Genomic DNA, 26,579 nt, shown 5'->3' on the forward strand with positions numbered 1-26,579 from the left:
TACTTGCAAGATTCATGTCTGCTGAATTCAGGGCATTAAACAATTTCCTTCAAGAAATTATATGCACACTGGATGAAGGATGCAGGAATTACGAGCTAATACAGAAAGAAAAGACAGGTCAGAGCAGTGCTGCACCATCCTCATAGTAACTCCACACATTGTCAGTAATGCGTACACTTCAAATTTAATTTTATACCAGGCTTTTGTTTCTTCAAAGAGCTTCCAAAAAAAAAAAAACCCAAAAAAATAAATAAACACAACTGAAGAGGACAGGGGATGTTCTCCAAACACAGCTGTGAGGTCTGATTTTCTGAGTGTTTCTTTCACACAACTCATCCATGCCCCCCATGCTGCAGCTGACAACTACTTCCCAGTCAGGAATCCATCAGGGCAGGGGCACCAGCCAGCTCCACGCTTACATGTTGTGGAAAAACTGCTGGGAAACATTAAAAGCCTTGTTCCAGTTATTGCCAATGTTATGGTGCAGGAGAACAGCAAGTCTTTGGTCTTTTTGATTGTAGGGAGCACTAGGTAAGTTGCCAAGTATCACATACACACACTCCAGATTGTTTTATAATGGGCAAATGCTGCTCTTCATTGTACTCTGACACTCCCCAATAACTCTGTCCGAGAGATAGAGCTCTAATATCTGATCTAATTGCATTTAAAAGCCCAAATGAGGCTCTTGCAATCTAAGCTGAAGCAGGTAAGTTTCTTCTGTGCCCTACCCACAAGTTGCTGTGAGACAATACTTACAACACATTGCAAATTTCTGAAGAGTTATTCCTTCCAAACACCTATCTTCCTTGTTACTCAGCTGGCTGAAGGGCAGTTTGCCATCATTTATACAGAGGCACAGAGAGAACTGAATGGCAATTAGTCAGCATTTGTGAAAACGAATGCCTCACCTTTAATAATTGCACAGTCACATTTCTTTGTGCAGGGTCAACCAGAAGTCCGGAAGGGAGACTTGCTGATTGACACAAATATGTTTGTATTTCAAAGGGCAAACTACAAAGTCAAATAAAAGGCAATGTTTGCACAAGAGTTAACTGAAGCCATTTGGCATTCGCAAAGAGCTCAACAATCCCACGGAAAAATGTCTGTCCTTTGCTCTGCCACAGTGCATTTTTAACTCAAACTTTAATACAGGTGTACAGAGAGGTCACATTACCATGATCCCTGCAGAAGGCTAGCTAAACGCACAACCACAAGAAAGGACTTAATAGTGACCTTTGAAGAAGTAAAGCAACATGGTGGGCAAAGCTCCGAGCTCCTTCTCCCAACCATGCCCACAGTGAGCAGGCAGCTGCTAAAAGCTCAGTGCAAGTTCCAGCTACAGAGCACCTCCGTTCGCATGGAAGAACAAACCAGACTCAAAACGGGACGAAAGACGGAGAGGAGACCTTCTTTCTCACACTTCTGTACACCAATTACAGCTCATCCAGGACCCAAAAGACCAGGCCTTTCCAGTCACCGTTCAGTGCAGCTTTGCAGGAAGGAGACAGGATACTCAATAAGGCCACACTGCTCCTGGGACTGTTCCGCTCCTGCTAAGACAAGTGCTGGATCAGCCCTTCGCTGCACCCGCTCCATTCAGCCTCCACCAGGGCCCTCGCAGCTCGCTGTTCCCAGCAGGCACTGCCTCCTGCCCCAGGGCCGGCAGCTCTCCTTGGCAATGTTGTGGCTCTGCTCAACTGTCTGCCTGCTGCTGCCCCAGCTCTGCACACAGGATTTTGTTCTTCTTTCTCTCACAAATCAAAGTGCTTCACTTACCTTAAAGTTCCAAATGGGCGCTTTCACAGTGCTCCAAACCCTTTGAGCTCTCTTTCCCAAGCTATTAGGTGTGTGGAATTCAAGGTCACTGGATACATTAATTTTGGGTACATTAAAACGGAGTACCAAGCGCTCGTCTTCAAAAGAGGCACTGAGAATTTTTAAGGTGAATCAATTACATGGATTAAGCATCTGCATATGGGTAGATTCAGCCAAAAGAACAGAAATATTCTCACAGGTGATTAATGATGCACTTCAATGATACACACAGCCTTCACATCTTTGTTGACTCCTCTCAACTCTCCCCTTACCTAGACAGGCCTTCAAACCTCAAAGCGTAACTGAACAACGTACTTCATCAGCCGCATCTGTGCATACACGTACCCACCCAGCACTACGCTGTGTGCAGCCTAAAGCACTGGGACCAACACTGTTATCATGGCTCTTCAGGAATCTTCCAAACATAGGTCAGCATGACAGGAGCGAGTATCTGGGATCAGCACACGACAAGGCTGCTAGTGTGCCATGGGAACAACTTCAGTAACAAACTGTGAAAAAAAAGTTCTTTTGCATTAAGTGTAACTATTGCTACTCTGAGATTAAATATTACCTGGAAAGTACTCATTAACTGCAGAGTCCTTGATTAATGAGCAGGTGGAGTGTGTAAAGGGACCTGGTCTTGATTTCAGCTTCTTATTAGCTCTACCCTGGACACTTCTGATCACCACAAAAATAAATGAGGAAATCCAAGAACTAATTACGAGTGGACAAAATGTGTCAACCTAATAGCTGTGTTTCAGTACTTCAGAGATTAGGAGGATGTTGGCAGGTGTGCAAAATGCAAATATCAAAGCCACTAAAAAGAAACAGCAACAGAGCTGAGCTAATCTTCCAGCAGCTCAGGTGCACAAGACCACAGGAAGCCTCCCAAGGAACTGCCTCCACTTCGGAACGGCTCAGGTGACAGCTGAAGTGCTTGCACTGCCTGAACATCATTGGATGCAGGAGTCTTCGATTGCCACTGCCACTCCTGAAAAAGGCTGTCTGCTGGCAGAGGGGCACTCAGGGCACAGACCTCATGGGTGCTTCATTGGACTACAGGGGCTTGCTGAGCAGAAAGTCATGGGCAGGGCGGCAGCCCACAGCCCCTGGCAGGTACCAACGCGGGACTGGAGGTGTGCACAGCAGGCTGGGGGAATCCAGAACCATCTTCTTCAGCTTGTCAGCAAACACGGCTGTATCTAAGCACCTCCTGCTATAATTATCCAGCAGCTACTGCCCCCGAGCATCTCTGTGAAGCAGTAGGGACTGCCCACACACATGCTTCTTAATTTCTGTTTACTTGTCTCTTGAAAAAGCCCAAAGAAATCTTCTGTACGGATTGGAGCAGTTCAACAACATGCAGTACTCCAACATCTGAAGAGAAGTTCAGGCAACTTGTGCCCTCCTACTGATCTCCTCGCCTTCCCTCTAATCCTCTCCATAATTACAGGAGTTGTAAGAAAAAGAAGAAAAAAGCAAACTCTTTCCAAAGCCATCAGTTCCCGGAACCCATTTTCCACGGGCCTTCCTTGAAAGAGACCAGGCCCAGGCCCACGCCATCCCAGCTGGATGTGCCCCGCAAGCAATAGTTCCCAAAACCGGTTGGAGCAGCACTGCACACCGGGGAGCAGGGCAGGGAAGGTATTGATCTGTGCTTCTCACATGGTACCATGCCTGCCAGCTGCCCCAGGCACTGCCAGCCCGGGGACTTCAAAGGGGAAATGTTTTCAAAGCAGCCACCTCTTTTTCAACTACAGAAACATTTAGGCCCAAAAACAAATGAATTCAAGCACCAGGTTCACAGAAGCCCTGGCTGACAGTGCTCCTCCGCTCCCCAGACAGAGATGTTTTATGTATGGAAACGCAGACTCGTTAATTAATGCCATTACAATGTGGCCTGGCAAGAGGCCTCTGGGATTTAAAATAAAGAAATCCACACCCTTTAAGTGCACACTTTAATACAGAGATAGCTTGCACTAGTATCAGAAAACACCACCAAAACCTCTTCAAGTGCTCCACTGCTTACCCTCTCCTACCCCTTCTCAGAATAAAAATGAAGTCTACTGAAAATTAAGTTTCTGTAATTCAATTCCTGTAATTCAGCATCAGTGCTGAAGAACATTTTGGCCTTTCTTAATGTTGATAATAGGGAAAATAAAGCTGGCTGCTCAGTCCATTCAGTGCTGAGGTGGTGCAGCCAGACAAAGCCCTGGCCATGGCTTGTCTGCCTGCAGTGCACAGGAGAGCCACACGGCATGATGGATACCTCTGCCAACACTTCAGCTTCGACCACAGGCTGCATGCAACTCAAGGAATAGATACGATGACAGGATTTCATTAAGGCCTGGGGAAGTTCCCATATATGCTATATCCATGAGATTTACAGACAGCAGAGAAATCAACTGAGTGCTCACTACTTGTGTAATGCTTATTATACAGCTGGAGACGAGCTGTGAAGACCAAGAGAGCTCTCCAAGCAGGAGACGCAATGTTGCAGCTCTACCACAGCATGCAGTCCAGCCTCCAAAGCCTGAGAAGGTCAAAGTTGGGCTGGACTGGAGGTAGAGGAATGCCAAGACACCAAGCCCTGGCCTGCAGGGGCCATGGACCTGCTGGAACCATGGGAGCACAGCCCAACACAGGGCCATGTCGTGTCAGGTCAGCTGCTGCTCACAGGAACCAGGCATGGAGAGATAATGCCATAAAATATGAACAAAATGGATCTTGTTTCCTCGCCACTAAATTGTTAGCTTTATGGGACTTCATGCTGAACAGTATGAAAAAAAATCCAATTTGCTTTGAAGCGCATTAGTCTAACATCCTAATTATTGTTTACATTGCCATTTGCCTTCTATTAAGAATTGAATAATTACCCAGCGCTTCATAGTTTAAAAATACAAGCAAACAGGATTATCTGAGTAATTAAGACACTGTACTGCAGCTTTGAACTGTGGCTGTACAAAGTATCCACATGCACAAGGAGAAACGATAGTTATCGATCGCCTGATTTAAATGGCATCTTAAGGAGTTCCAGCATGCAGGACTGGTAGCTGATTAGAAGGTGACCAATTCCTTTTGATGAGTAAGCAGGAGGGAAGAGAGGAAAAAAAAAAGCTGTCTTGTGGCTAGGACACCAGGCAGAGCCAGACAAGCTTCCCCCTGGCCCAGTTTGCCACAGACACCCTGCGTGCCTCTGGGATGCAGCCTTCCTGCCATCGCCCTGCCCAGCAGTGCCAGCCTGCCCGCAGCACAGCTCCTGCAGCACAACCTCAGCACCCCTATGCTGCTACAACAGCCCTGCAGCAGCGACTGCAGCTCCACAAACCCACTGAGATCGGAACCCACCCCCAAAAACAAAAGCACAAACAGGCAGACCTGGGAGCTGGCTTTTCTCTAGGTACCCACAACTCACAAAACTAAAGCAAACAGCAACTGCACAGTATGGCTTTTTTTAAAAACCTTAATGGCCCATCCATATTGTACTTTAAACAGCATGGTCTCTCTTTCTGGGTGACTATTAGGGCAAAACCAAAGTTTTTGCACGTTCCTTTGTTGTTTTAAAGAGCCTTTCCTCCGTTTAATTATGCCACAAGGTTTCACACTGCGCACTTTACTACCCCTGTGAAATTACCTTCAAGTTAAACACTAATTGGGCATCCAGAAAAAGAAAGAAGGAAGAAAAAAAAAAAGGAAATAAATGGAAACCCCCCACAATCTTATTTTTCCCCTTTGTTTGTTATAGGATGTAGCCCCAACACAATCAGGGTCCCAATTTCATACCAATGATTTATAAAGACACAAAATGAAAAACGGTACTTTAAAGAAATACGGTACATTCATGCAGCATGTGTTCTAGCTTATATCAATAAACCTTTCAACAAATCTGTTCTGAACAAGCCTGTGTTTTGGGAGCACTTAATGAGCCTCAGCTTTATTTCAAGCCAAAGGCAATTTTAAGCAAAGTTGAAATAAAGAAAAGTTAAAAAGAACAGAAAGCCACTAAAACCAAAAATAAAACAAAATACAGGCCCTTGTGTAATCACAAGGCTTAGGAAAGCAGAACTTTTCTCACAGATAGTTTTCTTTCAGTAAATACAGACCGCAGTTTCATTTGTGCATGTTTACCCAAGTGCTACCAGCCGCCCCGGCCCCTCTGCTCCAGGCTGCAGCCATGGGCTGGGGCGCTCAGCAGCCGAGTGGCCGTGCCAAGGGCACAGCACTGGGGCTGTGGCACACCGCAGCTCGATGCTCTGCTAGCACTGCGGAGTGCGAGGCTTTGGAGGCACGTGTGTGCGTGCACTTACGGGTCAGAACCCACTGCCTGACATCGGCCGTTACCCCAGCTGAGGCTGGATCTAGAGCTGGGCTCTGAGGTCACTGGTGAATACCCCGAGAGGATCACAGCCCAGAGCACGCAGCCCCAGCAGGCAGGACACCGGCCTGCCAGCACCTCCGGCAACCGCTTCTGCAAGGAACGCTGGGCTCCGGAGCTCGGAGCTTTCCTGCACCAGCTGGAAGCAAGCGAGAGAGCTGCGGAGACCGGGAAAGTGACAGCCAGACACAGCCAAAGGGAGACCCAGGACACAAGGAGCACACAGCGCAAATATTACACTCTCCCTTAAACAAAGAATTTAAATCAAAACAGAATCATTTGCATAAAATCCAAATCTTTGAGCCCTGCATAAACAGAAGGAGATTTTGGCTGGCATTTCCAAAGGAAGCTCTTATCTCCTTTGTGAAATGGGTGTGCTACTTTGCATGAGGGTGTATACAAGAGATGTAAATGAGAAGTTTGCTTGCATGCAAAAGACAAGTCATTCGACAGCTGCCAATCCCCATTCACAGGGAGAGCTTCCCCAGTCTCCAGGAGAGGAAAGAGAAGGGAACCAACATGTTTGCTTCCCAGGGAGGTGAAACAGGCTCTGAATATTCATAAAATGAATGTCCATTTAGTCATGGGAGTGCTAACTGCCTCTGATTCACAAAAGTGGGTGACCTCACCTGCTCCCCACAACATATCAAAAGGATGTGGCATAATGCAATGAAACCAGATAAGATCCTCATCTCACAAGTTTGGGGGGCTTTCTGATGCAGCCTCCGAAGGCTGAAGTACTCTGCTGAGCATTTCTTTAATCACTTCTCACAAGTGCAATGAAGATCAAGCTCAGCGGAGCATGTTATTAGACAGATAATAACCCCTCCACAGCCAAGATCTAAATCCTGGAGTCATCACACACAAGACAGGTTGTCTGGAAAGTTTTTTTTTACTTTATTTTATTAAATAACAACAACAACAACAACCAGGGTGTATATACCTCACAAAAGACTGTCTAGAACTGCCACGGAATTCACACTGCAACAGCTCAGCTCTTTTCAATTGAGAGGACCGTAGCCTACTGAGCTGCCTCTTCACCAAAGCACACAGAATAGGGAACAGGTTCTGCTCTGCCATGTAGCAGCTGAAATTCTGGCAGCACTTTGGAAAGAGCACTTTGTATGAGCCCTTCCCCAAGGAATACATAAAGGCACAGTTGCTTGATAACAGTTGTGGCTTGACTTCCTGGGAAAAAAAGCATGACAGAGTCTGCTCAACATGTAAATGGAGGATCTTAAGATACCCCAGTTGGTACAAAAAACAAAAAAATAAAAAAAAATCCTGGGAGCAACCTTCGGAAGATCTGTTGAGCTCCACCAGAATATAGTACAACCAGATCAGCTTTTGAACAGAGAGAAGCACCAGCTAAGTTTGGCTCAGACAGCCTGTGTTTTGGTACTGCTGCCATGCCCCTCCTGGTAGCTTCCCCTCTTCTCAGCTCCTTTAAAGCGTAACGTGTTCACCAGTGTTGTTCTGACACACACACAAAAAAAAACTGACTAAAACGGGTAAGCACACACAAATTATTTCACTTCCCCACCCTGACAGAACCCGCCATCCAAAAAATCTTATCACAGAAAAAAAAATACATATAATTAAACTGCAATCTTCTGATATAAACCAAACTGCTGCTCTCAATGATCACAGTCACTCTTCAAAGCCTCTGAGATAAAAAGAATCTTATCGTTCAAATTATTACTTCTTAGGGATGCTTTTATCAAAGTTAGAAGGAAAATTCTAAAAACAGCAGTGATAGGAAAACGGGAGCTAGCCATATTTAAATGACACTGGATTTTCTGCCAATTGGCCGATTCACAACTCAAAAAAGCAAGTGTAGATGAAGACAAAGCTGTTGGCTCTCATAACCTTTACAATATCACAGTAAAAATCTCAACTGTCTCACATATTTATATTAAATGGCAGGTCTAAAATTGAGATTTGTAATTTCACAGCATCAAAACCATCACAGATGGCTGCAGTCTATGGCTTCTTTAATCTGCCTTCTCTCCCTTCCTGCTCGTTTCCCCCTTCCTCCAATCTGAGTTTAAAGGATGTGTTTTATCACAAGGAAATCAGAACGAAACGCAAACCACAATATATTAATTGTGTAACAAAACAATTTGCATAACAATGACGCATACAAGCAAACTTAAAATTATGTCTCAACGTTGCCCTAAAGCACCTCAGCCGCGAGATGCGTCACGAGTTGGGACAGCTTCAAGTTCCATCAACAATATTCCACATTTGTGCTCTCCTAAAGGACAGCCATTAGCACAAGAAGTTCTGGGAAGAACTATAAAACTAGAGATCCACAACAAGTTAGAGTTCACAGTACACATTCAGCCGTCAGAAATCAATCAGCACTCATCTTGTGTTTCTAGTGAACAAGACAGTGCTGCGGAAGCACTCCCATGGCAGCTCTGAAGCAAAATAAATAGGAATTAAACACTCGGCCCTTTTCCGTCCCTGCTCTGGGCTTTTGTGTGTCCATACGTGTGCATGTATATATTCTATATACATATTCCATATATTCACATTCCATACAAACCCTTGGAAGTTCAGCGAGGCGATTTATCAAAGTCAGCAGAAAAAACCAGCAGTTGTTTGACTGAAGGACAGGCTTTGTGCAATCATTTTCAAACACCTCCATACAACACACACCATTTTTTCCATACATCCTGGTCAAGGTCAGAGAGTCATTAACATCTGCTACAAGAGGTGCTTTAGAAGGGAAGCATCTTCCCATTATGCTTCTCCTACACAGACCAGATATTAACTAAACGCAGCTCAAGGAAACATCTCTTGTTTAAAACCCAGAGAGCTGGATGAACTTGAAGCCCAGGCCGTGTGGGGGATGCAGGTCTGGGAGCACCGAGGTCTCCCGCGGCTCTGCAACAAGTGCGGGCCCCGCTCTGCTGCCCCGAGCCTCTTCTGCCCAGCAAGCTTTTGTCAAACATCTAAAGTCTTAATCAATCCTAACTCTGACCCAAGGATCACAGGGGAAGATGGATGAGGAAACGGACAACCTCTGACCTCCCCTTGTATTTGTCCTGCCATAGCCAGCCCATTGAAAAACAATTGGGGTGGAACCCTCTCACCAGCTCCAGGCCCAGCCTGGCATCCTTTTATCGCCTTTCACAAACCCACATTCTCCTTCCTCCCCCCGTCCTTGCTCCAAACCCACAGGAATGCTCCCCATTTCACGCCCCCCGCCCAGAGTCCCACCAAGTGGTGGCAGAGGGCAGGACAGGGGCTGGCTGCGTGCCACAGGTGCAGCGTCAGGCAGCACGGGCAGCAGCGTGCCTCGGCTCTGCGGGGCTCCGGCAACCAGAGGAGCTTCCTGGTGAACCGTTCTGGCTGGGGAACGGCAAATGCTGAAAGAGGAAACCACAAGTAACCACTGATGAAATGGGTTTAGCACTTTCCAATTACTTGCTGGCTCAAGTCCTTCGGGAAGAACTGGCACGGGCCAGCCTGACTCTGGCAAACCCAGGAAGACATAAAGTTTCCTTCTCAGCTGCGAACGTGACGCCGCCTGGCCCTCCTCCAGCAGCACAGACAGGCTGCCGGGTTCCCTGAGCCCAGCAGGTACCTGCCCACGCACAGTCAGCCCCAAGGTCTAGTCCGATGACAGAAAACAAAGAGAAAAACAGCCCGCTCCCACCACCACCCACCAGCAAAACCTGAACACCTCCCCTTGCAGAAGGCAGTACTCGTTACACCATGAGCTCATATCATGTCCGGGCCGCTGGCGAGGAAAAGCATGAGATGTGTGTCAATCGGTGTGACCCGGGGCTGACCCAGCAGGCCTTCAGGAGAAGGCAGAATAATTTCCGTGCAATAAACCAGGATGCTTTTCCCCCATTCATTTCCTCCTCTCACAGCCCAGGCTGTTAATGTGTCAAGATGCTTTGCCTAGAAGTCACTGATCTATCTGAAGACAGCAACACCTCCTCAGCCTCCCGCTGCTCCCTAAGCAGCGCCCACTCAGTACCACATCTGCAGGTTTGCATCTTCAATTGTATGCAGGTTTTTAAGCTTACATCTCACACAACTCCAAAGGCAGCCGTTTACTCCAAACAGGATGCCCGCTCATGATGCTGTTCATTTCCCAACGCTCACTACAGCCCATGGCAATTTTGTTGCCAAGAGGCACTTAAGACTTTTTCCATCTAGCAAAAACTCCAGAAATGAAGGCAGAGGTTTACACTTAAAACTTTTTTCCTGCCAAAGCTTAATTTCAATATGCAGTAATGAACTTCATGCTGACTGCAAATTATGATTTAAAAGAAATCAAGTAGGATGTTCAAAAGACAACATTCTCTCAGGAGCTCAGCACAAAGGCAGTCAGACGCTTGCTTTGCTAGCTTGTTCTCAGTCCCCACTAAATAAGGACCTGCTGAAAAATCTGAAAAATGCACCAAGGGGACATGAAGCCAAGACATTTAGCTCCAAACCACCTTTTCCAAAAACATGGGTACAAATCCACTAAGAAACTCAGCAACTTCAATTCAGCACCTGGCAGAATTCAGGCCACTGAACTGTGCAAAAGCATTTCAAATTTCATCTTCATTTATGCTTACACAAGCAAGAGTTTAGAAGCTGAGGCCGAAGATATTTTATTTATAAACTCTTCTCTCCTTCCTTAACCTTCTACTTCTTTTTCCAGAAAGGAGAGATGAAGAGAACATAGGCTTCTGAGGGTGTTTTTTCCCCCCTTTTTAGGATAATCTGTCTTTTATATAAACTTTAATCCCTAATTCAGCAGTACACAGGATGGGGCGGGGGGAGCAGACTTTCAGCATTTCTAAGAGTATCCTAGCACCTCCATTATTAAGCAGACAATGGAAACCCTCTGAGAAATGAAAATATTTAACAAAGGCAGCAGTGTCAAATATCAAAAGGTTATTTAGCACTAAAAATTTGCAACAAGTTAAACACCAAAGACTTCCCCTTCTCAAAGGGGGAAAATAATCCAGCTAAAACTGCTGCTGTTCTTTTTTTTCCCCCCCCTTCCTCCTCCTGACTGGTTCTTATCCCACTGCATTATCTGAGGGAAACTTAAAAGAATTGTCACTTTACATGACGGTAGCTCAGCTGCACTGCTTTGCAGTCACATTTTGGTGGCCGTCACAGACCAATGCAAATTTAGGTGCCTGCTGCAAAATGCATTTTGCCTTCTGCCTATTACGGCAGTATCATTTGTTTTGCATTACATAATTCTTAGACTTGCCACCTGGAGCTATTGGACTCCTTCATTAAACCCCTCTGTCCCATTGCATCCCACAGGGGCTGCTAATTACTGGCTTTACTCCATTTACTCTCATCTCCAATTCAATTATGTATTCAACTAAGCCCTAATGAAAAGTACAATATGGCTCATCTTACCTTGGCATTCACCATTGCGTTCTTCATAGCCAGCATTGCACAGACAGTTGCCAATGGGTACCAGCCATTCACCATCTGCCCCGCAGTACATTTTTGGCACGTCCTTCTCTTCCGAGTTGTTGACACAGGAGCCACGAACCTCCACCAGAGAGGATGTATCAGCCCCAGTAATGGTGTCTGGAAACTGTGCCAGGTTTCGAACTGTCAGTGGGCACTTCTTATAGAAGACACGAACGGACACCAAAGCAATGCAGGCACCGACGTCCTGGAAAGCCAAGTAAAACCCTTTCTTGCTGAGAGGTCCCACATCCCGCACCTCTGTATTCAGCTTCATGATCCTGTCGCCAATGTCCACCTGGGTGAAGCTCTCATCAGCAGCGATGGTGTCGATCTTGGCAAACTGGCTCTCTCGAATAAAACGCTCCTTGTCATTGTTTGATTCATAGTAATAGAGGTTGAAAGTCTCTTTGCAAGTTCCCATGACACCTGGCAGGCTGTTGCAGTCTCTCAGTGTGAACTTGATTTCAATATATACCCTCTGAGCCCCCTCGCGGGGAATCCAATCAGTTCGTAACCAATTATTCTGACTGGGCTCCATCACATTGCAAACCTGGTAGGTGCGGATCGGAGTGTTTTTCTCATCCATTATGCTTACTTCCTCCCACTGTCAAGAAGAAAGAGGAGAAATGCATCAGTATTCAAAAGAAACAACAGACCTTCACAGTAAAATTAACCTGCCCTTCCACAACTAACAGGGAGATGGAAGGAAAACAAATAAACAAACATCTCTATCACACCAAAGCCAGCACCTCAGCTTCTCCAATGAGAAGCCCACTGAAGAGAAGCAGGCTCCAAATCAGGTAAGACTGAACAGCTCAGACCCAACTTGGATCAGGGCACGTGCAGTACTTCACAGACTGGTAGCACAACACCAGCCTTGGTGTTTCCTCTGCAGCAAATGTGAACCCCACTTTGTACACATGAGCAGCAGGCAGCAAAATCACGTGACACAGATGGAGTAACACCCCCATTTCTGGCATCACCACCATGGCTCTTGCACTGCTAAGCCAGCCCTGTTTATTTCTGAGAGCTTCCAACCACCACGCTGCACTAGCACCACACTGTAGAACTCTTCCACTCTTCAATCAAGTTCAGGCACCTCCTTCAGAAGTGCCCAACTAACAGGCAACATAATTACAAAGCAAAGATACATGCAATCCAAGGAAGACATGCAAAGAAGAGATCTTGCCCTAAACCATTTCAGGATGAGGAACTTTAAGAGAAAGAAAACATAAGCAAGAGCTTTGGAAACAAACAAACAAACCAACCCCACAATGTTTTAGAGATTGTGATACAAGAAAGTTCACCACTGTGCTTTCCTGGAGTGGGAAGAAGAGGGGCCTTGGCAAGATACTTCTAGTAAAATCCCCACAGCACTTTGGTTTAAGAGAAATCCTTCTTCACAGAACAACAGCAACAACAAAAGACAGCACATACTAAATAATGCTTGCATGCTGCCTGAGTTTGGAGGGTATACAAAAAAGTCTATAAAAATCATCCCTGGAAAAGAAAAAAAAAATCCATCAGAAACTTTAAAGAGACTTCCCAAAATTGCTGTTCTGAAGCCACGGCTTTGATAAACAAAAGCCTTCTTAAAGTTAAGGGCCTTCCAGTGTAAGATCCTGCACTCTCCTCACAAGGATTGCTCATATGAGAGTGATTTTTACTTAAAGAGATTCCAGCTTAGCTGAATCCGTTTATAGAAAGACAGCAGTTAGCACCATGAGTCACTAGGAGCAGAGCAAATAATATTTTATTTGCTGCCCAGCTATAACTGCAAATTAAAATGGAAGCAGGGGACGGGGCGGGGGGAAATCAATACTCAGCATGCCATGACTTTTCACAGAAGAAGGAAAAAATAAATCTTAAAAAGCCATCTATCAATGTAAAGTGTAACACAGTGTTAGTAAGAAGACAGTTATTTAATTTACAGCTGCTACAGGGCTAGTTTACTGTTACAATATTGTCTCTATGATCCATCAGTTTCCATTCTGCTTATGTCCCATCTACCCTACCTACCCGTGTGTGGTAGAAGAGAAAGGAAGCAGCAGAGGGAAGCAATACTTGCTGACGGGATTTCCTTTACCACGCTCATACAAAGGAGGATGCTGCTCAGGGCTCGATGCAGAGCCCGCTGAGGCCGCAGCTACACTCAGCGAGCCTTGCTCAGGACCTCAGCACAGCCCTGCCTCCCAGCACACAGGCAAACATTTCTTACTTCGTGGACACACAAACCAAACACAGGCGCATCTCCCTGCCAGAGCTGAAAACGAGCAGAGCCCCAAGACTTCCAGCCACTGTAAATGGTTTGTAACTCCAAGTACGTGGGCAAAGGCTTTAATTTCAGCTTGAAAGCAAAAAGTTAACTTTCATAATTCAACTCTTCTCACGGTTTAATGATGCACAGTAAAACATTCTGGGCACAAAACCTGCTTTTCAACTATGAAATGCAAGAGAAAATCATTAATTACATTTATACTGCAATTCATTAATTCCTCCAGGGCTACTATACATTTGATTACAGCCAGGCGTTGCTAAATGACAGTGTTTATCTCTAACCCGTCTAACTCACGCAGCCCTCACACCTCAGGAACTGGCAGGGGTGCAGAGGAACATCTCCTGGAATAGAGAGAAGGTGCACACAGATAAACTGGTGCTGAAGGACAGGGTCTTCCCAGGAAGATAAAGCAGAGAGTTCACTGCTGCTGCCTGAAATAAATCTGCAGCATATGAAGCTAAAATAAACGCTTTGCAAGCACTGTCTCTCAGAGCAGACCATGTACTCTTAAATTTTTCACTACTGGCTTAAAAATAGAACACGCGTATGTAGGTTTAGTGAAACCAGTCACGTCCACAAGGAGAGCATGCATTTCCTTCTCCAGCTTGCATGGAGCTTGCAGGGAAGACATGAGGGGAAAGGGAGAATTCAACAATTGTAACAAAGCTCGCCCCGGTCATCAATTCACCACTGACTTATTGAAACTTATATATTAGGTCCTACTTTCATCCACAGCACAGGTTCCCCTAGCAAAGCTGCAGGACAGACCCTGCCCACACAGCTGCCCATCCCGGGGTGCAGCCCTACAGCCTTCCCCAAGGCAGAGCTGCTCCTGGCAGCTGTGCAGGCTGAGAGCTGCAACCAGTGGGCACCGCAGCGCAGCCTGCAGGGCTGCCACTCAGCCCCGTGCTCCGGAGCTCAGTGTGCCCAGGCTCAGCCCCAGCCAGGGCTGTAGTCAAGTTCAGGCAGAACAACAATGGAGGAGCCAAACAATCCCCCTTTCTCCCATGCTATGGCTATTCAGAGCTTATGCATAATACGTCGCCAACCAGCACAACCTCAGATTCCTTCCACCCGCTGCTGTTTCCTTAGCTCTCTTCTAATTACAAGCAGGAACACACACACCACACACACACACACACACACACACACAGAGAACTAAACCCGTAGGTTCCCGAAGAACCCGGCACTTTGTTGCGCATGGATCTGAATCTTTTAGCACTTATTTTTCACCCAGTTTGACTTAGGGTGCTCAAAGAAAAGTAACTAAGCTGCTTTAGTCATCTAATATTAAAAGGATTTGAGTGGGGGGCTTTTTTTTATTATTATTGCTATTAACGATCAGCGTGCACTGCCTGCATTTTTCTTAAGTTGGTCTCCTTAGGAAGAAAGCCCCTTCTAACCGCATACCGCGCTGACCCCCCCAGCAGCACCGCCCCGCGTCCCACGGAGCGCAGCAGCGGGTCGCGTAGCGAGCACCCTGCCCTCCTGCCCGCAGCCCCTCCGCAGCGCCGCGCTGAGCCCCGACCGCCTCCAAGTGAGGCTTCTGCTGTCACCGCACCGCAGGGAATCGGAGCGACTCTCTCTTACAATCACCTCTTTAAGAAAAGCGCACGAAAAGACCCGGGCGGCACAGGCTGCGCGCTGCAGGTACCCACCGGGAGCCCGACGCGCCAACCCGACGGCAGCCCCGACCCACATCGTACCCACGAGCGGCAGTGCCAGACCACAGCACGGCCCGGCGAGCCAGCCCCCAAACGCAGTAATTACAGCCAGGACCGCCGGTTCACCGCCGGATCGCGTTTCTCGTTGGTATTTCACCTTCAAACAGGCACCTAAGCCCGTGCCTGAACCGATCCCTTAATTCCGAAACCTCTTTTCTGCCCTTTTGGTTTTTACCTCTTCCATGACAGAGCCGTCCGAAGGGAGTATAGAGTTTCCCCAACAAAGAGTAATTCACTCCGCGAGCCCGGGCCGAAACCCGACCTCCCCGCCGCAATCAGCGGTAATCGCGCCATTAAGGCTCTCCGAAACGCACTAATCACCCCCTTTGCCCTCGCGATCCGATAGCGGCGGACTTACCCCTCCTTCCAGCGGGCTCGCGATCCAGCCCAGCTCCCCCTGCACCGAACGGGAGTCCAGCAGGGTCACTGCGGAGAGGGAAAACACAGCGCGTTACGCTCCGGCCGCACTCGGGGAAGCCGCGCAGCCGAGCGCTCCGCACGCGGGGACCGGGCAGCCCCACGCGGGGCTCGGAGCGCGGCGTTCAGGGAAGTAACGCGGCGCGGCGCGGGGCAGGGCCGCTCGCTGGAGCCGCTCGGGCGGCGCGGGGCAGCGGGGGAGCGAGCGGCGCCTCGGACGCTCGGCGGAGCGCTGCCGGGCCCCCGGGCGGACTCGCTCCGCTCCCGCCCCGTCCCGCGCCGCGTCCGCTCCCCGGGCACCCGCCGGCGCCGCTCCGGGAGAGCCGCGCGAGACGGCGGTCCCGGCCCGGCCGAGAGGGGCGAGAGGTGCGGGGGCCGCGGCGCCGCGCTCCGCCCCGCGCACCTGTCCGGCCCCGGCCCGCGGCACCGCCCGGGAGCGCGCGGCCCGAGGGGCGGCGGGGCGGAGGGACCGGCGCCGGCACCGAACTTTCCCGCGGGGCGGCCGCGCCTCACCTTCGTTGGCGGGGTACACGCGGGAGCCGGTGACGGCCCCGCAGACGCCGACGAGGAGCGGGAGCAGCGCGCCGACGGGGACCCCGGCCATGCCGCCCGGCCGCGCCATCCCAGTGGAATAACGCCCGCATGGGCGCGCGGGCATAGGCATTGCCAAGGGGCGGGCCGAGCCGCCGCCCCGCCGCCAATCGCCGCCCGCCCCGCGCCGCCGGCCCCGCCCCGCCCCGCCCCTCCGTGCGGCGGCCGAAGCGGGCGGCGGGGCCGGGAGCGGTGCGGCCCGAGGAGCCTCCGAGCGGGGAAAACGAAGGAGAAAGGAAGAACGCGCGGACGGACGAGCAAATAAATAAAGAAGTAAAGAAATGGCAAAAAGTCGCGAGGAGACCCCGCCCTCTCCCGGTACCACGCGGCGCCCGGGAACCGCGGGCACCGGGCAGAGAGCGGCCCCGCGCCGCCACACCGCTGGGCAACAGCGCCACCTGGCGGCCGCGCCGAGCGCCTCGGCGGCCCCGCTGCCCCGCGCCGGAGCGCCGCGCGGCTGGGGCCGGGCACCCGCGCACCCTCCGCGGTAACGTTGCTGCCATCGCTTTTCTGCCTCAGAAAAGTACCTCTCACTGCTTTAATGTAGGCGAGCTCCGGCAGCGCGCTCTCTGCCCGCCCGTAGCACAGCTCTCGAACTCGCCGCTACCAATCGGGCTCCTCCGGGCCGGGGCTCAGCCGCCCCCTCCCCACGAGCGCCTGTTACGGGGCAGCTCCGAGCGGAACCGGGAGGAGCGGGGAGCGACGCCAGCCTCCGGGCCCGCACACGGCGAACGTTCGGAGCGCCTGTCGGGGCGGGGGGCTGGAAGCAGCACGGCCGTGCCATTGTTAAACTCTGCGCTTCCTGACTTTAATTATCGATGCGAATTCTTGGCTTAATGAGGAGGAAGAGAAGGAATTGTTCCGCTATTATTACACCCTAAAGCAGGCAGGGCTGGGTTCCAGTGATGTGAGCCTCCCACCTTCACGTTAGGGCAAATGGTGTGGGGTTGCAAAAGACTGGGTCGTTTCTACTGCAACGACAGAAACGTCAGTTGTCATCAATTACGACATACTTTGAAACCTCTAAAATATTCCAAGTATATTGATGCTAAAATTTAGTGATTTTTTCAGATAAAATAAACATAGGCAATACAAAACAGGCCTGTAAACGTAACGACTGAAACGGTCCCAGTTGAACCAAATCCACTGCACTTCTGCTGTGAGAAAGGTGTGAAAGAAGCCGTGCCAAAACAATTGCTGCTTCCTCACTCAGGGTCACCTCAGCACACACAGCCCACACGGCCACGCCAGCTGCAGCAGCACTTGGGCTGACCCTGCTCACAGCACACAGCACACAGCACACAGCACACAGCACACAGCACACAGCACACAGCACACGCTGGGATCTGGCCCTGGCCGTGCTTGGCAGGGCAGCTGATCACAGAAAGAGCGCTGTTCCCCCTGCATTCACCATTTGTTTTCTGTTTGTTTTGAAGCCGTGGTGAACACCGTGGTACCCACACAGCATCCTGCTGACAGGTGCGGTGTTCTCAGAGCACGGTCCCACAGTAAGCAGCGTTCCTAGCAGGGCTCTGGAGCATCACACAGCTCTGCACAAGGAGCTGCTCTGCACCCTGCCCAGCCGTGAATGCACAGCCTGGCGCCTTCCTGCCCCAGCGGGATGTGGGGCTGCTGCACACTGTGCCTTTCTCCCCTTTCTCCCTCTGCCCACCTACTCACGCTCGTCCATCTCCCGGAAGCTTTTTGCTGTCAGTCAAATGACAGCCTTGGTAGGAAGCTCTGTGTGCTTGCGGGCCTCCTGGGGCCCAGCACCACGCTGAGGTGGGGAAAAAAACGGGAGGAAAAAGAAGCAGCGGGGGGAGGAAGCACAGATCCTCCTTTAGTATGCAATTCCACAGCCTGCAGGGGAAAAAATGCACCCGGCTCCTCTGAAAAGATTTTTCCCACAAAAATGTGAGCCATTTACCTCTCTCCCACACAGCTTGCACCCGTCCAGCCCCTGCACAGAGGGCACAGCAGCCCGAGGCAGCTGTGTGCCCGCAGCACAGCCCTGCAGGCCGGCACACACCGCGGTGGCACAGCCAACACCGGCACCGCGCTGCCCACCATTCCCTCCGGGCTCACCGACCTTTGGCGGAGCTGTGAGCACAGCACATCTGCCCATCAGTCCCCTGACCCCTTGTTAGCCATGTGGGAGCAGCAGCTGCTCCTGGGTCCGAGTAGGATGTGGTTCCCCAGGCTGAGCTGCTGTTAGCTGAAGCTGCTGCCAGAGCACAAAAATCTGCAGGATCCCAGCAAGGAGAGCACCACGGCATCCCAGCAGTTCTGTTCCAGCTGGAATCACAGGGAGCTTTGCTGCTGACCTTAATAAGAAAGGGATCAGACCTGTAGTTCATTTGCAAATCCACTCTGCAAAACAAGTGAGCTTTAGGCACTGCATCGTATTGACGCTTCCTTCTCTTAACCGTGACCATCATCACAACAGTTGCCTATTTACTGCAGCCTTTTTGCTAATGGCAGAAGCCTGACGGTGTGCTTCTTCTGACTGGGCACAAGCCGGGTCTTGGCAGCACAGGGACAGACATGCAGGACTCTTCCCTTCCCCAACCAATGCCACTGAGGAGGGCTGGGTGAGAGTCAGTGAGATGCTGTGGGATGTCGGTGCCAAGTGAAGCAGCAGCTGCGACTGCTCTGTACAGTGCAATCCCTAACATTTGCAGTATGCCACTATCAGGTCCCTGAACAGAAATCCTGTCACCAAAAGCACTGACCACACAGGAGTGTTTGTGACACCCACCATCAGTGAGCACTGAAGGGCACTGGCAAACTCTAAAACGTGAAAAGCAGCTCAGGTACAGTGAAGAACAAAAGGAAGAAATGCAGCCAGTGCCAAGCCCGGTGCTGCAGCCCATCAGCCAACAACAGGCCCGATGCAGCAAAGCCCAGCACCCACCTCAGCAGAGCAGGGCTGGGCTCGCTGTGCTGTCCTGCAGGCAGGTCGGAGGCAGGCAGCAAGCTGCAGCTGTCCCAAGTCGGAGCGTGACCGAGAACGCCGTGCGCATAGCTGTGCAGCCCCGCAGGTTGTTAGCACTGCGAGCACAGATGCTTGGCAACTCAGAGCGGAATGTGCGTGCGTACATTGCACCGAAAGGTTATTGAGAGCTGCGGAGGTTAACAGATACCTGAATGACTACAAAAGGCTTTTGAGCATCGCTGGCGTTGTGCTGCCGGTCCGCAGCAGCGATCAGCCTCCAGCCGCCGAGCTGGGTGGGATGGGCTGTGGGCCACGGGGGGGCACGGCTGGCGGCGGGCAGCGGGGTGCAGCCAAGGAGCTGGGAGGGCTGCACGTCCAGGAGGAATCGTGGCGAGAGCGGCAGCCCGCGCCAGAAGGGGCAGGGAAAGCTGATTGTGGCAGTTTCGGAGGAGCCTCGGTTGAACGTGAAGGGTGAGGCTGAAGTCTAAGCGCAGGGAATTGCAAACTACATCCAGATTTCTTTAGAAGCACACACCCATCTCTGTCTGCAGTGGGGAAACGATCGAGTTCAACGGACGTAGCTTTCTTCTTTCAAGAATAAGGTCGCAGTTTGGGACTTCTCAGCTAGACTCCTGACTCTAGTTGAGTGAATTTTTTTAAGAATTTTGCTAGGAAACCTGAAGAGGTGGAACTGGGCCCTTTGTGTGGAATAGAATCAATCCTAAATCAATATAAATGTTTTGGATTTGTTTCCCTGCGGGAATTTCAGCTTTTCCACCATTAATTACTGCAGGTATTACTAAAAAAAAAATAATAATAAAGTAAATTTAAAAAGATACAGGATTATTTTTATTGTCCTGATAAATGTTCTGCAGGAATGCCTTTGGATGCACAGATAATTATAAAGCAAAGTCTCCAAACTGTTTTTTTGATAAAATAACCTAAAGAACAGCGTGCTGGAGCTCTGACTTACGGCTGCTCTGTGTTTGGAGACAGTGATCTTTCCAGAGATTATTTATGCAATGATGGTACCAATCAAGCTGTACCAGGGACAGGTTCCCTATGGAGCCCTGAACATTTCTGGCACTTCCAAGAGAGTAAATCCAAATGAGCTCTGAGTGAGCCATGCTCTCTGAGATACTCCACCCAGACTAATGAACAAAATTTTAGCAAACATATAGAAGGAAACTGTTTCTGTGCTTACGCTAAGGAACAAAACCAGCCCCTCCTTCTTTATTACTGCGTGCCATTTTTTAATAGCAGGATACAGACAGCTTGGTTTTCTGTAGAACGAAATGTAAGACCCTGTTTTTTGTTCTCCTAAAAAAGTGGAAAGCATTTGTGCATTTTTTCCGTGAACACAAGAGTGACTGCTGCGCTCCCCGAACAGGGCAGAGGCTGGGACTGAGCCCAGGAGGAGAGCTGTGTTCAGCTCTGCACAGGTTTCCTGAGAGACTCGCAGTCACTGTCACAGTAAAACTTTACAAGTTGGCTGGAGCTGAGTGCCTGCCATGCCTGCCTTAAAGCAGCTCAGAGAGAACCGCAGGCAGCCACTGTCTGCCACACTGCTCCCGCAAAGGGGGACAGCTTCATTCAGGAACATCTGTAAGGCACGAAAGCACCTTCTATACCTGCTGTCTACGGGCCAATCTGAAAATAATAATGCTGGGCTTATCTCTGTCTGATGCATTCCCTGAACGTTTCCGTCCTTGCTACAAAAAAGCTGCAGGCAGCAAAGAATGGCTGTTTATTATCTAAGAAATTATTTGTCACGTTTTAAGGGAACCTCTTGCTGGGGAAAGTGAGTACATACATTTTCATGTGTTTTAGCTCAGTATCTGCTTTGATTTTATTGCAAAATATTTCAAATTCTAGATTAATTTCATACAAAGCAAAAAAGACATAGAAATGAAAACCTGCAAGAAGAACAATGGGAGCAAAAAAAAAAAAAAACAACAACAAAATACCATTTGATTGATTTTATGTCAAAAAGGTGACAGTTATTGTTTTCCTCCGTGCTGCCACTGATCTGAGAGGCGTTCAGAGAACAAGGTGAAGTTTGCTGTGCTGGCAGCGCTGCCGCTGCATCGCCTCGCTTTTCATTTATACCCATCTGCTGGCTCTTGTCACAGACGCGGATACCCTCGCACAGCCCCTCGCACAGCCGGCTGCCAAGCCCGCTCTCTGGGATGTGAGCACCACAGGGACATCAGAACAAAAAACCCACATTGGTCCGTGCCTGCACCCCATGCTACTCAGGCACAAACCGAATTTTAAGAATTTTTCTAATTTATGAGATACAAATTAATTCCGGTAATTTCAGTACACCACTGGCACCATCAGACAGTTTCCCTTGGTCAGAAGCACAGTTTCCCAGATCCCGTTCCCCCAGCAGCACACAGCTCATCCCGCTGATGGAGGCAGCCCCAGGCCGTGCCATCCTCCTGCACACAGCAGCAGGAGTGACTCGAGTTCTACCTCAGAGCTCCGTGTCCATTAGAGATGACTCACTGCTTTACTGAGACGCTCTGCTGTCAAATTTTCCAAATACCTACACAGCCGGTGTTTCTGACAACATTTTTTCCCAAATATTTTCTCTTGTGGTATCCTGAGGAAAACAGGAAAACCGTTATGCTCGAGGAGAACTGCACAGTGCTGCTCCTGCCCCAGAGCCGCCAGCTTCCCTCGGCGGCCCCCTGCCCACCACCATTACAGCTCCTTACCCGCGTTACCACGCTGCCCACAGTTCCTAATGGCGGCTGAAATGAGCAGTGGAAAACTTGCTTAGCGTCCAGACAATGGGCTCGATTCTAAGGAGCAGTGTGACTAACCATTTGCCCTGACCCGTTGCGATCCCTTGTCCCCTATTTCAAGGGCTCGCATGGGACCAGGAAAACAGCCATTTGCAGTGTGTTGGAAACAAAAGCGAAGGATTACCGGTACAATTTTTTATCCGTTCCTTATGGAAGCACAGAAGAATGCTTCTGCACTAAAGGAGCACACGCAGTAAAATGTACGGGTTTTCTTTCCTTGATTTCTATCAGGCACTTTCATCAAAATATATCTTCGGGACAGATCAAAGCACAAGGACAATGCAGATTTGTTTGAGTTTCACCCACGGCTCCAAAGTAACCAAAAATGCCAGCAAGACACTCAAATAAAGAGCTGTAAAAGTAAAACAGATTCCCGGTGGTGACATCTGTTAGTATAAGGATTATTCAAACATCTCCAGAGTTTTCCCCAAAAAATGGCTTCCTACCAAAACCCAACTCAGTCTAATATCCTTCCTTGGCTAAATGTACATACAAACTGTATTTCTGTACTTTGTTGGCGCTAAGAAACTCACATGCTTGTCTTGACATGAAAATAAAAAGAGATTCCCGGGGAATTTAAAAATGTATATAGTGGGGAACCAGTTTAAACTGACCTTGGCTTAGAGAAATGCATTTTTGCGAAGCTGAGCACAATTGTCAGTGCTTGGTGTGGTACAAAATACATTTCTGCTGAAAGCAACTTCATTGTTAGATGCAAAATGGTTTCAATCTGCTAGGCTATCAGTATAGTCAGGTGGTCTATAAAGGGATCATTTCTGTCTCTTTTGTCACGTACGAATGTGAACGCACATGCAAACATACACAAAACCTGAAGAAACGTGGCCAGACCCATGGAGGGAAGAAAAGCTGAGAAGGACCCATTAGAAACCGTGCTGTAAACAGAAACAGAGGCCATAAAGCTCCTGCAGCACTGTTCCCAGCCACGTAATTCTCCACTTTTCTTATACCTCTCAGGTGGCCAATGCAGACCACCTACAAATACAGCATCGTATACAAAGCACGGGCATTAGTCCATTATATTAGTTTAAGAAGCCAGCTCATGCCAGTGGAATTGCAGCAGTAATGATGTGAGATTTAACACTAACAGCTCCACACCCTGCATGGAAATCCCATGATGGCTTCATTACACTGGGAACTTCCCAGAGCCCATAAAATGGTGAATAAACTTTACCTGAGGAAATCAAGAATGAATCCATTAGAACCTGATTTTCCCTTCGCCTTAGCATAGTTACTTTGGTGAAGATTTACCAATGTACCAATGAAATGAAATATAAGAAGACAGCATTTACCCTGATTCCAATACATGATATTTGTGAGCGATAATGATTTTCTCCTTTGATTAAAATTCACTTTAAAACATTCTCTAAATAAAACATTGATGAAAATGTAGCATCTCCTGAAGAGTCAGTCACTCACACAAAGTTTTCAGAACCAATCACCCTAAAAGGCACTATATGATATTCAGACTAGAACTATCACTCAACATGTTAGCTGGCTGCTTTGTTGTTTGAGCTTTAAATGTTAAATATGTGGAAGCACATAGGTTGTACACAGGTTGCTCCAAAAGCAATGTCTCTTATTTATTTCCATAGAAATGACAGCAGATATAAGGAGCACAAAAATACTATTTGGTAGAGCAAATTCTCAGTTGCAAAGCACTATTTTTCAACAGTTACCACCATAAGTTATGCATTTTCGCCAGCAATGAACAAGACCCTGCATGCCACTCTTGTAAAAATGTACCCAGTGGGGGTGATCCACTGCCACAGTCGGCACAGCTGAAACGCATCACCCGTCTCCTCACTGTGCTCACATCCACTGTTGGGTCTCCATCAGTGTTCAGCAAGCGTCCACAAATGTCAATGGGTGCCATTTTTCTGCAGGGGGGAATTCAGTGACGCAGCTTTGCTTCATACACCCTTCCATGTCAGACGCCATTTCTCAGACTGCCCCTCTGCTGCCATCTGTCGCACGGCAGCAAAATGCAATGGGATGTTGGTGGGAAGGTTCAGCCTCTGCTGCCATCCCACCAATGTCCGCCTCCGACGGTGTGGGCCAACATCGTACCATAGAAGGCACTGCTTTCTGAGCAGCCCTCACAAAAGGAGCTTCCCCAAAAAGCCTATTTTCCAAAACACTGTGTTATGTAGAACCCCATAAAGATCTATGTGTATCTACCCATCTGCAGCCACATTTATTTTTACATGTTTTTGAGTGCATATCTCTCAGTGTCATAAGGTCTTCATAAATAAATCAACCTACTTAGATCCGCATGCTTTGAATAACAAGTCAGCCACCAAACCAGCAGATGGGTACATTTTTAATTAGGTAAGCAGTAAATGCCTTTTGGTTTGAAAACTCTCTTGTTTCTCTTAAGGAGATGGAAAGTAACCAAATTAAATCCACAATTGCAGTGGGATGGCATAGTGGTTTTATTCTGGATGTAGCTGTGAGTCAGCTTAGAGCCCAGCCCATGTGACAAACTTGAACAAATGCAATATTTTATATCAAGCAAACCTCAAAGTGAAATATTTAAGGATCTTGTAAGAGTACGTTGTAAACAATATGTATTTTTCAACAACACATGTGGTTACTTATGCATCTTCTCACTTGAGCAAGACTCTCTGATCTTAATTCATTTACTGTGTTGCCTTTGCAATCTCTCAAGCAAAATATTTCTAAGCAGCAACTTTTAATTTACATAATCAGACATACTTTCCTGAATAACATGCAAGAAACTCAGAATTAACAACATCTTGTACTGCTTAAATAACCCATGAAAAGAAACTCCAGCGGTTCCAGTTAACTTCTTCCCACAGAAGGCTTTCTGGTGTTGGACTCAGAGCAGAACTCAGCACGACGGACCCCTGTCTTATCCGTACTGTGGTCCCCACATCCTCTGTATTTCCCTGGCTCGTCCCTGGGCACTCACGTGCCATCAGCCCCACGACTCTGCATACCCTGACCCTCTGCTCTGCCATTTCTCCAAGAAAAAAGAATTGCAGTGCCTGTTATGGGGGTCTTACGTTGGTACCAAGTGGCAGATCAAGGTTTTTCGGATCTTTATTCAGTTTTATGTTTACCACAAGAAAAAAGATATTTTAAAATTCACATTAAAATCCAGACATAAAATCTGATACTTAAAGACCATAGCTTAAAAATAAATGGACCAGACTTAATCTTTGATGTCACTTCCTTGGATTTCATGACACAACACCTGAGATGAATTTTTTCCATTTTACTTCAGCTCTTTTTCCTTCATATGCTTATGGTAAAAAAATAACCAAGTTTCCCATATGTTAAATAATAAAATCTAGGTCTATCATTTCTTTCTATCCCTTTACAGTTATTTTCATTTGACTAAATGGAAAATACTGTATCTCTAGAACTGACTGGAAAAGAAATAAAGATCTGACTCTCATCCTACTTTTATAGGGTTTGTGCTGATGTAATTGTACTGATTTCAAGGAAATTGTTTCAGATTTGTGCTGTTAGATCAGAGCTGAGACGTGCATGCACCCTGAAAATACCCAGCTCTGCTAAAAGGTTCAGGATTATTCTCAGAGTTTTACATCCCAAAATATAATTGCACTGTGTAAAACAACATTTATTAAAGATCAGATATGAAGCATAAAGATGGCAATCATTTGAAACTTTAGGGTATAATATTTGCCTTCTGGCCTACGTAGGCCGTTACGGTTGAAAATTGTAGTAGTGCAGGAAGTAAAATTTCTCTTATGCATGACTTTATATTCTATTTCAAGTGAAAATCATGTAAAATGGAGAATATTAGAAGCCGAAACCAAATTGTATTGTTTAGAAACTCTTTTTAGCTGGCAGTTACTGTCCTGTGCTTCAGTTTTCCTTGTGCCATGTTTGAGATGTTATAGTTCACAATCGAGAGAGAAGGAAACCGCTGCCATTTCACCATCACTGCTGCTGAGAACTCAGGTTTTTTTAAAAAAGCAAAATTTCCTGAGGGCAGCACAGCAATCAGGGCCCCTGAGTTAATGGTCCCATGTGCCATTCTGCACCCACATCTGCCCCCAGTGCTCAGGGCTGATCTCCGGAAAAAGAGAGGCCAGTGAATGAGAGGGGCACCATGCCCGGCAGCAATTTGGGGTGTGGGAGAGCTGGGAAAAAATGGGATGAAAACGTC

General features: G+C 48.2%; 1 protein-coding gene across 3 annotated transcripts in view; it reads right to left on the minus strand.

Annotated features, from left to right (window-relative positions):
- EPHA4 (EPH receptor A4) overlaps positions 1 to 26,579 on the minus strand; it is a 242,342-nt gene that overhangs the window by 76,364 nt on the left and 139,399 nt on the right. Inside the window, exons 1-3 of one of the 3 annotated variants that reach the window (XM_031596397.2) lie at positions 16,574 to 16,711; positions 16,002 to 16,069; positions 11,582 to 12,245 (exon numbers count right to left, since the gene is read on the minus strand). In XM_031596397.2, coding sequence (XP_031452257.2) covers positions 11,582 to 12,245; positions 16,002 to 16,069; positions 16,574 to 16,682 — 841 coding nt within the window. In that variant the 5' untranslated portion in view covers positions 16,683 to 16,711. Of the gene's footprint in view, positions 1 to 11,581; positions 12,246 to 16,001; positions 16,070 to 16,573; positions 16,712 to 26,579 lie in introns of those variants that run through there. The other 2 variants (XM_090147217.1, XM_090147219.1) reach the window with 2 other exon arrangements.

The sequence above is a fragment of the Phasianus colchicus genome, chromosome 10 (genome assembly GCF_987193195.1).
Source record: "Phasianus colchicus chromosome 10, bPhaCol1.hap1.1, whole genome shotgun sequence".
Lineage (NCBI taxonomy): Eukaryota > Metazoa > Chordata > Aves > Galliformes > Phasianidae > Phasianus > Phasianus colchicus.